The sequence below is a fragment of the Myripristis murdjan genome, chromosome 6 (genome assembly GCF_902150065.1).
Source record: "Myripristis murdjan chromosome 6, fMyrMur1.1, whole genome shotgun sequence".
NCBI classification, from domain to species: domain Eukaryota; kingdom Metazoa; phylum Chordata; class Actinopteri; order Holocentriformes; family Holocentridae; genus Myripristis; species Myripristis murdjan.
In genome coordinates, this window is record NC_043985.1 from 8521878 (window position 1) to 8533190 (window position 11313).

The following is an 11313-nucleotide window of genomic DNA, read 5'->3' on the forward strand; positions in this document are numbered from 1 at the left end:
GAAACCCAACAAAAACAGGGCAGCATGGGCACACATCACTGTGGTATCATGACCTGACTTTAAAGGGGCACTGATATGAGAATCCACATGTCCCCTTATTTCTGTAGTTTAATACAGACGTTGTTTATAGGAGAGTGGTTTGATTTAGAGATATTGAATTTTCAAAAATACAGTAAAGGAAGTGTTAGAGTAAGTCCAGTGAATGCATAACACCTGGACTTTAGAATTCCTTTACTGTCACTGCATACAAGATAGAACGAAATTGTAAGCTATCTCTTAAGGTGCGTCAGTAGATAAAAATAGAAAAATAAATCCTTCCAGATGGACATATTTGAACCATCTAACCTGCCCCTGTTTTCTGTGAATAACACAGCTTGTGGGATAATTCCCATGACGTGACAATAAGGGCACAATATCTATGGATCTTCATTAAAAAAAAAAAAAAAAGAAACCCCAGTTCCCTTGGAGAATAAAGCAGTTTGTGTTTGTGTTTGTTGCAGAGTCGGCCTCTTCACCACAGACCAACGCAGACTCATCAGACTCCGGTGACGGCTCTCAGCGTCTGCCCCTCATCATCATCACCGCTCCCTCCAGGGAGGACATCTACGCAACTCCAACCAACATGACCGTGGCAGACGCCATCAAGGAGCGCAGGCCTACTTCAACCCCGTTCGTGGTGGGCCGCAAATTCATGAAAAACCCCAAAACTAGCACGGTGTCCTGCTGAAGAAGGTGAGGTGATCAGCAAGCTTGGGAATAGGGAATAGATTTAATTACAAAAAAGAAATTGTGGTTTGATCTACTAGTCACAGTTGTGGAACTTCTTCAACTCTTGACCTCCTCGGAATGGGGAATTGATTTGGACTACAGATATTATGGGGATATCTAATACTAGGTAGGCTGGTGTCTAAGAAAAGTGCCACCGTGCAGTGAAAAGAAATCTCCACTGTTTAGTTTTAAGTGATTGCACGGTGCACTCCGGATTCATGCTGTGCCCCGCAAACCCTCAAACTCTGGGAAAACGCATAGTTGTTCCTCTTGTGGCCGAAAAAGCAAAACAAATGGCGGCGCTCACCTCCGGCTGCTGTCGCGTCGCTAGCTTCACCAAATCCCACAGTATTTGTTAACCTGGGCTTGTTTTTTTGTGCTCTCAGCTGACAGTATGGACGCCGCTGCAGACGACGAGCCGGACCCTATAAAGCTGAAGTCGGTTAAGAACAACAGAGTCTTCACAGTGCCACAAAACGACAGGGTAAGAGTTGGTGCTGTTTCGCGCTGCTAAACCGGGAGCTCTGTGGGCCAAACTTCCTTTAAGATTCTGGTGGTTTAATGATGCCTTGCTTATGGGTAAATGCACACAATTCACAGAGCATGATTTTAAACCTTTTACAAGTCGTGATGATCCACTGAGAAATTCGGCATGTACCAAGTAATACTTAAACGGTGTTTAACCTCTTATTCAGTTCATTTTTCCTGTCAGAATAAACACTGGTAGGCGCGGTGTAAACCAATCGCTAAGATTGTATTTTAACGAAACAGCTGCTTCTCGGTGGATTTAATATGTGCCGAATTAAATTCTCACAAATGAATAAAGGTCTCAGTGTGTCGTGTTCTCAAAGGTGACTATGTTTTTGGTCAAATGAGGCAGTATTAAAAATGCCATATTTTTGAATAGAGATAAGGATAAAGCTTTCACCATCCAAAAGAACACCCGTTTGTTACACACCAAGATAGTAGGAATGCATGTAAGTGTGTGTATGTGTAAATAAATGGTGGGTGTTTTCACTGCTTCAGTAATTGTTTCTCATGACCTTGCTTGATGGCTTGACAATAACATAATCCTACACCAAGCACCCAAAAACTGGCATCCCAGGGTTTCTTTGAAGCCTGTGTGCTGTGGTCTGCTCACCTTCAGGTACTTTTGAGCAGCCTTGATGTCATGGGTATAGCAGGCTGCACTTTCTAACAGAGTAAACTTTACTGGACGGTTAACCAGAGCCGTTTAATTGGTTTTCCTTTTCATGATTTCATGATTCCAATCCCAGTTTGCTGTTCAAGAGTCCTGTGTTTATGAACTGGTAATGCCATCTAAAGTCTTCCTAACCAGTGTTGGAATCATGTCATGCATGGAAGCGTTTCTCATCTGTCTCATCTCTTTATTTTCTCTTTCCTCTACAGCTTGGGAACTGCAGAAGTGTCAAAGAGTTTGAGAAGCTGAACCGAATAGGGGAGGGAACCTATGGCATTGTGTGTAAGTCAGGTTTTCTAGGTTGGACACTAGATCTACACCTGGTTTTGTGGATTGTGGTTCGGTTGGTCAGCTTGTCTGCTTCCTGTTGTCATGCAGACCGAGCTCGGGACACCAAGTCTGATGAGATTGTAGCGTTGAAGAAGGTCCGGATGGACAAGGAGAAAGATGGTGAGACTGCTGCTGTTACTCATATTCCTAAGAGTCTGTTCCTAATTTCCATTTGTGTGCAAACATTAACATTAAGTCATTAACCACCAAACCTTTGTTCAAACCCACAGAATTTTATTGTAAATTTTTGTAGGGATCTATAGCTTTCCAAACATGTGCTGCTGAATTCCAGGGAAATGTGTCTAAACTGATGCACAAGAAGTGTTGCAGCCAACATTCATACAATAAGGACATTTTTTTCCCTCATTTTTGAAATTACTTAATGGGAAATTTAAGAGAAAATCGGGCGTCAAGAGGTCTGGAAAAGTAATTTAAGAAATCTCAAGGCCTAAAAAGACTTAATATATCTTATCTGCAGCAACTGCATATCTTTATTATTTTTTTTATTTATTTTTTATTATGCATATTTGTTTTCAGGCCTGAGCTTAATTTTAATGCAGCTACAAAATTAGATAATGGCATTTGTGGATGCTTCACATTTGGCTCACTCGAGGTGGAGTTTTAAAGTTAGTTAACCAAAAACAGGACTAATGTCATGAGTTGTGTCGTTTCATCAAAAGCTGTAACCGGGAGCAACAGCAGTGTCAGCTTTGTTTTCTTATGTGTTATATTACTTTGCTGCACTTCCATTTGGTCGGAGTAAAAGTCCAAACCACATGCAAATAATATCGAACAGAGTGAATACAGAATGCCAGACATTTCCTTCCGCACTTCCCTTCATCTGTGTTTGCCCATTTATAGTTTCAGGACTCTGATTTGCCAGGCTCCGTTGGAACCAGTCTGTTTTTTCCTCAGCTTTTTTTTTTGTTTTTAGTGTCTGTTGGTTTTTAAATTTGTTTTTTAAGTGTTGAAACGGTCTGAAGGATGCCCTGCTGTCCCCCTCACAGGGATTCCCATCAGCAGCCTCAGAGAGATCACCCTGCTGCTGAGGCTGAGGCATCCCAACATAGTTGAGCTGAAGGAGGTGGTTGTTGGCAGCCAGCTGGAGAGGTAACACACACACACACACACACACACACACACACACACACACACAATGAATGAATTCCTGGTCAACAACAGGCTCCACAACATTGGAGTATCTCTGTAAAGGGGTTAAAAACTTGCTGACTCCAAACGTTGCTTTTCATCGTAAATTTGCTTGTCAAAATCACTAAATAAAGTTAAATCACAACTTGAATTCATTTAGAATTTAGGCAAAACATAAGAGGGATTATTTTCTCATTTAATGCACTTGACCTCCCTGTTGTGGTTTAATTTCATGCTTTGCATTGTTTTAAAATTTCTTTCTAGCTTCTCAGATTTTCACATTATTTTTTATTTTGTTTTTGTGCTCTTATGTGAAGATGTGTCACTATATAACAGTGTATTACTACGTTATCAGAGATGTTGTGTTGAATGTAGCTCCACGATCTGCTACAGTCACACTTTTAATCTATAAATACATGTAACTGCATATGGCATCTTTAACCAGCAGCTTGTGTGTGTATGTGTGTTTGTGTGTGTGTCCTGTCCAGTCTGTTTCTGGTGATGAGTTACTGTGAACAGGACCTGGCCAGTCTGCTGGAAAACATGCAGACGCCCTTTTCCGAGGCTCAGGTAGGACACAGTCGAATTCCTACATGTAGCTGCCATTTTCCAGGCCAGAAATCACAAAACTATACTTCCCTTTCTGTTGTTTGTCTTAGATTTGTTGTTAGAATGACACAAACTGGATTTATATGTGTACATGTGTTCAAGCCCCGCTGGGTGTTCACAGACACTTTAACACCCACGTGTCTGGGACAGTAACATGCGTCTTTTTAATCGGAGTCGCGCAGTGTGCTAAGTCTCTGTCCTCCTCCAGGTGAAGTGTATCGTCCTTCAGCTGCTCAGAGGTCTGGAGTATCTCCACCACAACTTCATTCTGCACAGGTCGGTCCCACACACTCGCCTGGAAGCACACACTTCATTCTCCTAGCCTCTTTTTGTAATGACTTGACAACAGGCGGGTTGCTCAGAAATGTACCCAGGATAATGGAAATGCTGCCGTCGACTCGTTTATAATCTGATAAATACTCTGTGCTGTCAGGAAATATAACAAACCCTTTGGCAGCCATAGTGGAGATCCACATCTGATAGTGTTTCTAAATGCATTTGACCAGGATCTGATCATTTCACCAGAGATCTATCTGACTGATTTTGGGTTCAGATAAGATCAGCTTGTCAAAACTAGTGTTGGTAGTGGCCATTAGCCACATGTCCCCATGAAATGACCTCACATGACTTCCACTTCCTGTAAAACAGAGGGTCTTAAACATCAACATTATCCTGCATGAGTGGGTGTAAATTAAAATTTCAACGAGTAAAACCTTCACAAATCTCTAAACATCCTCTCTCGTCCACCTGGCCCTTCAAATAAAACTGTGTCAAGACGAGAGCTAAAGACAGGACAGTTTAATGTGTCTCACTGAGCTGCCCCCCCGCTGATCCTCTTCACTCACACCTCATGGGAAATGAATGAGGACTGGGTCAGTGCTGCGTTCCTGTAAAAGCCCGTGATAAAGGATGATTTTCACTATTTTCAGCGTAGCCTGAGCAGACCTTTGTCACAGAGGCCAAACAGCAGGTAAAAACACAGCTGTTGCTCATTTAATTTAACATAAAGTGAAGCTCTTTTTCACCTGAGTGCACCAGAGCTTTTCCACTGAGCCAGCAGGGAAAAAAAACAGAATGAAATGGAACCGTTTAGCAGTAATATCTGTGTTTACGCTGCTATTTTATGTCAAAAGAGCTGTGAAAAAGGTTGGTTATCATCAGTTTTGGTGTCTTGCTGATTGGACCGAGCAGGACCGAGGGAACCTGTTGAACTCAGACTCACACCACCATGAGAGCTACCATCCGGCTCACTGATTATCCAGTTAGCAAGCAGAAAATTATAGTATTTTAATTAGTATTTCAGTGTCAGTTAATCAAAACATGAAACAGAGACTGGGAGAAAATGTTTAGGTCAAACTCCTGGTGGTAGTCACAGGTCGGGTGTGTGGTGTGTGTTTGGCGGGCTTCCATACCTCCCATCTGGAGGATGTCACCTTGATAAGTACATGAGCAGCTCTGACGGTGTGTGTCTTGTTTTCGGCACTCTTTTCTGCACTCTTGTTTTTTTTGCGCTAAGCCATGGAGATGGATTAAGTTCGCCGACCGATCTGACTTTCAGGGGTGCAGTAGCATCCAAGGTGGACGGGCAAAAGTCATCACGGCGCTTAACGAGATCATTCATGAGTGCAGAAAGAGCCAAAGGTCTGTTTTTGGGCAAAGGCTGATGTAAATTTAACAGCAGATTAAGTGTTAAGGATGCAAGAGCAAACGAGGTGAGGGAAAGCAGACACACCTAGTATTTGTTTCTGTCAGGTCAGAGCAGTTGCCTTTTAGCTGTTCGCTTAAATTAAAAATGCAGCAACATTTCATTTAGAATCCATTTCCACAAAACCGCGTGGTCCGTTTGTCATGCAGAGGTGTTTTGCTCACAGGCAACACAAACCTGTGAGTTCAGGCTGCAGATGTGTTGGAAGCTCCAGGCACGGCTGAATCGTACCTGAAGCCTCTGTTTATCGCTGCGCCGTCCTTATCTAGTACAATCTTGTTAACAGGGACCTGAAGGTGTCTAATCTGCTGATGACAGACAAAGGCTGCGTTAAGATAGGTAAGTCACCGCTATACTACCGTGACGGCCTCTGCCACTTTGCTCGTAATCACATCACACCCACACACTGCCAGACATCCCAAACTCTGCCGCCACCAAGTTCTGACCTCCCTCTTCGATAATTGTGCAAGAGTTGAAGCAAATGAAAGGCAGTTTACATAAATACATGTTTTTCTTCAGGGACGTCTCTAACCTTCATATTTCTAAAATGAAAACCCGCCGTTTATTATAGAAGATGTGTTCCATCAGTCAGCGGTGGCGTTTGGGCTCGCGGTGTGTGTTCCTCAGCACAGCGAGCTCCGTCTCTCCGTGTCCCGTCATGTCCTGGCCGCTGTGTTGTTAGTGCATCACCAGGCTGTTGGCAGCACCCGGTGATTCTCTGGGCTGATCCCCTGATGTCCTTAGAGCCGAGCAGCGCCCACAAGGGATCACTACCTCTTTAATTTATATCTGTTCTTTGATGTAAATTAGACTACTGATGTACTAAGTAGTGCAATAACATGATCATAAAAGACAATATGTTTTTTTTAGTTTATAGCCAGAGCAGGCACCACAGCACTCAGCAGTGTCAGGCTGGTCCTCCCAGCACTCGGCCTGGGCTCCTGAAGCAAAAGCGCTTCCAAGGTTGGCCACCAAAGTCAGGCTGGCAGCGTCCTTGTGGCCGTTCCAGCATCTCGACTTAAAACTAAACTTGCCCAGATTTTGGCTCGGGAGCGACTCTGCCTGAAGAGCTTAGACTGGCAACATCGCTGGCTTATTTTACATCATTACTTAAGACCTATTTTTATTGCCTTCGTTTTATGTAATGCCTTTCATCCCATTCTATTTATGCTTTCTTTTAGTGGCAATGGAAAAAAAATTCACAATTTTAGCAGGACGGATCATTTTTCCATCATTTTCTTCGTCCTCATTTATAATGGTATTTTGTCACATATTATCTTTCATCAAATAAATGTAATTCTTACAGTTTGGATATTGTGCTTGGCCATAGTGCAATTTAGATATTTCAATTAATTGTTCTTCCCTTGTCTAATGTGTGCTTTATTTGTTTGTCACTTTGGAAGCTGTTTTTAAAAATGCTATATAAATAAATTGTATTGTCATTAGTAGCACTTGTATTAATATTTGAATTGGTGTTAATTTTGGTCTCCCCTGCTCCCACCGCACAGCTGATTTTGGCTTGGCCCGCATGTACGGCATCCCTCTGCAGCCCATGACGCCCAGAGTGGTCACACTGTGGTGAGTGCTGCGTTTTGGTGGTTACCTGGCCTTGGAGCCACACGTATGTGTGTGTGTGTGTGTGTGTGTGTGTGTGTGTGTGTGTGTGTGTGTGGTACACCTAACTGTGTGCTGTGTGCATGTCTTTATCTGCAGCTCACCCTTGTGCTCGCCTACTTTGTCATTGTGCTGCCACAATGGAAACTTGCCTCTCTAATCCCTCTAACTAATCCCTGTTCATCAGCTCCATTACCTCTGAATGACAGGCCCTCTCTCTCTCTCTCTCTGTTTCTCTCTCTCCCTCCCTCCGCCCTCCTCCCTCTCTCTGTCTGCAGGTACAGAGCACCAGAGCTCCTCCTAGGGACCAAGACCCAGACTACAGCATTAGATATGTGGTGAGGCTTCAGCTTGTGGCACAGTTGGGAGGAGGGGGGTCAAATGTGTGTGTTTGTGGTGTAAATCTGCTGCCGTGGCCGTCGAACGAGGATTTTGGTTCACTATGACCAGGAAGACAAGACAAAATCCAGAAAATGGATTAGTGGCTGGAACGTAGCAGCAATTCAGCTGAAAACAAGGAGGAAGAAGAGAAAAAAGAAGCAAAAACGGAACAAACAAAATCTCCTCTGTATCAGGTTGTTGTTTCACACTCTGATGGAGTTGGACCTTCGCATATAGGCTTTATTTTTTTTTTCCAAATTTTCTTTGCACTGGTCAGAAGATACTTCAAATATTTCAAAGGGGTGCATAATTGGAAAAAAGAGAACCACTGAATTAATGGATATGCTGAAAGTGTTTTTATGTTTGTTGTTTTTAATAGTCTAAGCATCACTTTGCATTTTTTAAAAAAATTTTGCAAACAAAACAAAATACAGTGAACATTGGAAATGGTAAATTTGTTTCTCCCTAATGTAAATCCGTCTCCGTGCAGGGCGGTGGGCTGTATCTTGGCTGAGCTGCTGGCCCACAAGCCTCTGCTGCCTGGAAGCTCGGAGATCCAGCAGGTCGACCTGATCGTCCAGCTGCTGGGGACGCCCAACGAGAACATCTGGCCGGTAAGAGCGCAGCGACCGTTCAGCTCACCCTACATCTTGCACATTTCAGCATTTTGCAAAAACAATTATTCGCCTAAATATACCCAAGTAAAGTCGAACGGATGTGCTGCAGTCTATCCATCCAGACAGTTTCTATATCTGTCTGCTCCCAATTAGCGGTAAAAAATGAAGAGAACTAGCAAATTGTATGTATCTGCCCGACAAGTACAAATAAGAAGTGGATAGATACAGTTTGCCTGTGTTCTTTGTCAGGCAGTAGTTCCCATAAAACTCTGGTGTGGATTATGTTGGGTGTGCGTGTCATTATTTTTAGAAAGAGCTGTTCCAGTGGAGTTTTTCACTTGTACATTTTTGACAAACTATAACCACCCTGCCTCGTGGTAAAGAGGTGAAGGAGGATCGCATCACGCTGGAAATCACACAAACTGTCTGAATGGAGGGATTGAAATGTGGCTCAGTGGGAAAATATCTTTTCTGGATTTTGGGTGAACTGTTCCTGTATTTGAATTTGAGACATGAGCGGTGGTGCGTCTGTATGCCACAGGGTTTCTCTCGACTCCCCCTCGTCGGCCAGTACAGTCTGAGGAAGCAGCCGTACAACAACCTGAAGAACAAATTCACCTGGCTGTCTGACGCCGGACACCGACTGCTCAACCTGCTCTTCATGTACAACCCACAGCGCAGGTAACTAACCCGCTCCTCTGATCACTCCATAGCAGACGGGCACATCTTCTATAGAGGAACTCGGCAGCTTATCCATGCCCATTTATTGTCTCTTGTTTTTTTTTTGTTTTTTTTTTAAATACAGGGCTACTGCCAAAGATTGCCTGGAGAGTTCCTACTTCAAGGAGAAGCCTCTACGTAAGTCAAGGATGCACATTCTGGATAAAATGTGAAGGGTACGGTGTAGATTTTAGGACATCCTCAGCTTCTGTTCTCTGACTTCAGACAAAACAATGGTCATTCTTCAAACTAAAAGGCTTCAGGTGTTGGGAGAAACTTCACAAGCCTTAGATCTGGTACAACTGGACATCAGTCCAAACTCTTGGAAGAAACTCTCTCCAACTTTACTGCAGTTTGAGGGAATTGTACCTGTTTGTCAGAGGGGCTTTGGTCTTACGTCCAATTGTATCAGACCTGAGACTTGACCAGGTTTTTCCGGATACCTGAAGCCTTTCTGTCTGTTTGTCTGAAGTCTGAGAAGGAAAGATGAGGTCTTAGGGAGTCTGAGGATGTACATCGTAGAAAAGTGTAAACTCCAGCCTGCGGCGTGTCATTAATCTGGTCCCTCCTTCCCTCTGCAGCCTGTGAACCCGAGCTCATGCCAACCTTCCCTCATCACCGCAACAAACGGGCTGCTCCTCTGGTGGAAAGCCACGCCAAACGAAGCAAAGTGTGAAGATGAAGATGAGGTGGTGATGCTGGATCAGAAGATGGCGACGTGATTGCGACATTCTCAGTCACGTGCCGCGGCCAGATGATGATTTTTGTTGACATTGCACGCCGTGGAGGCACAGACTGAGGTTTTTATCGTGTCATTTTGAGCAAATACCAGTTCAGTTTCTGTGCAGATGGACTGTGGCACAGATCAACCTGTTGACTGGACTGACTAGATGTTTTTGTTGATTAATTGAGCTTGTAACTGTTTATTCTGCGATGTAGATGCAACAGTCGAATGTAGCTGTGTAGGCTACCAAGTGGCTCAATATCAGTTTCCTCTCTTTAACATGTGGAAGATTGAATTTCCTCCTTCCTGCTAACGTCTGGTGTCCTAAATAAGGTCAGGTTAATATTGACAAAGTGTAACTGAGGCTGATACAGAGGAATTGTGTTGTTTGAGGTGAGAAGGAGTCGGGACAAAATTATTTTTCTGCTGTGACTACAACTGTTTTGATGCATTAAATCAAAGCAAAAAGAAGGCGTGGACACTGCCTCCATGTCAGCTGCATTCACTCACCGTTCCTGTAGATGCACTGGACCTGCTTGAAGATCCAGTATGAAGATTCAAAGTGGGGTGAAAGTGGGACAGAAGTAGGAGAAGCCATTTCCATTCGAGGAGAGTGGCAGGGTCATTACAAAAACAAAACATGAGAGGTCATCCCCCGAGTAAAAGTCGTGTTTTGATCCCCACAACCAATCAGTGTGTCCATGAGCAGCTGCGCGTCCCGTGAAAGTGTCCTTGAATGTCTAAAATGTGACTAAACCGTGGCCTCGTTTCTAGAAACAGACGAAATGGTGGAGGGGTGGATATTCTAAATCCAACAATATGTGTTTCCACCTACAGGGGGCGATGTAGAGTATTAAGACGGGGCTAAACAGTGACAAATGAACAGTGGTCAGTGGGACTGTTCTGGAAACTCAGCTCTACTGTTTATCGGTGAAAATGAGCAGATGCTGATTCCAGATTTCTGTGCACTGAGACGAATGAAATCTGGAACAATTTGGGGAAAATATACTTTTTCCACCTGCAGCCAGTCAACAGCACGTAGCTCCGACACCAGAGGAAATCTTCTGAAATCTGAGTTCACATCAGCTCATAGTTACACCTTCAGTATAAATACTGAGCTGCGTAACAATGACAATAATACTCAGTTACTGGTAAATGTGGTAAATAATACACCCCCCATTAGCCACCATATATTCTACTCTTTAGCAAGTGTAATTGGATCCTAATGACAGTCAGATGATAAATGTTATGAACAAATTAAGTGTGTGAAAACCTGTATATGATGACAAAGGTGAAAAAAAACCTTTCATTTATATCAGTTGGCTTTAGAGTTAGCAGCAATCAGCCCTTGAAACCAGGAATATAACTCACGTAGTCACCTCCTGGTTTTATAGGTCGGGCCTGCTTGGCTAATATTTAAAAATAATTTTACTATTGTGTTGAAGATGAAATCCAAATTGGCTAAAACCACAATAAAAAATCTCAAACCAGTAAG

The 11313-nt window shown here is 43.3% G+C and overlaps 1 protein-coding gene across 1 annotated transcript in view; it reads left to right on the forward strand.

Annotated features, from left to right (window-relative positions):
• cdk10 (cyclin dependent kinase 10) overlaps nucleotides 1-11311 on the forward strand; it is a 12402-nt gene extending 1091 nt beyond the window's left edge. The window contains exons 2-15 of the mRNA XM_030053294.1: nucleotides 501-732; nucleotides 1155-1252; nucleotides 2179-2251; nucleotides 2348-2419; nucleotides 3307-3409; nucleotides 3937-4018; nucleotides 4266-4333; nucleotides 6049-6101; nucleotides 7271-7340; nucleotides 7655-7714; nucleotides 8248-8371; nucleotides 8916-9055; nucleotides 9180-9232; nucleotides 9676-11311. Coding sequence (XP_029909154.1) covers nucleotides 1163-1252; nucleotides 2179-2251; nucleotides 2348-2419; nucleotides 3307-3409; nucleotides 3937-4018; nucleotides 4266-4333; nucleotides 6049-6101; nucleotides 7271-7340; nucleotides 7655-7714; nucleotides 8248-8371; nucleotides 8916-9055; nucleotides 9180-9232; nucleotides 9676-9770 — 1083 coding nt within the window. The 5' untranslated portion in view covers nucleotides 501-732; nucleotides 1155-1162 and the 3' untranslated portion in view covers nucleotides 9771-11311. The remainder of the gene's footprint in view (nucleotides 1-500; nucleotides 733-1154; nucleotides 1253-2178; nucleotides 2252-2347; nucleotides 2420-3306; nucleotides 3410-3936; nucleotides 4019-4265; nucleotides 4334-6048; nucleotides 6102-7270; nucleotides 7341-7654; nucleotides 7715-8247; nucleotides 8372-8915; nucleotides 9056-9179; nucleotides 9233-9675) is intronic.
• Nucleotides 11312-11313: the final 2 nt, after the last annotated feature.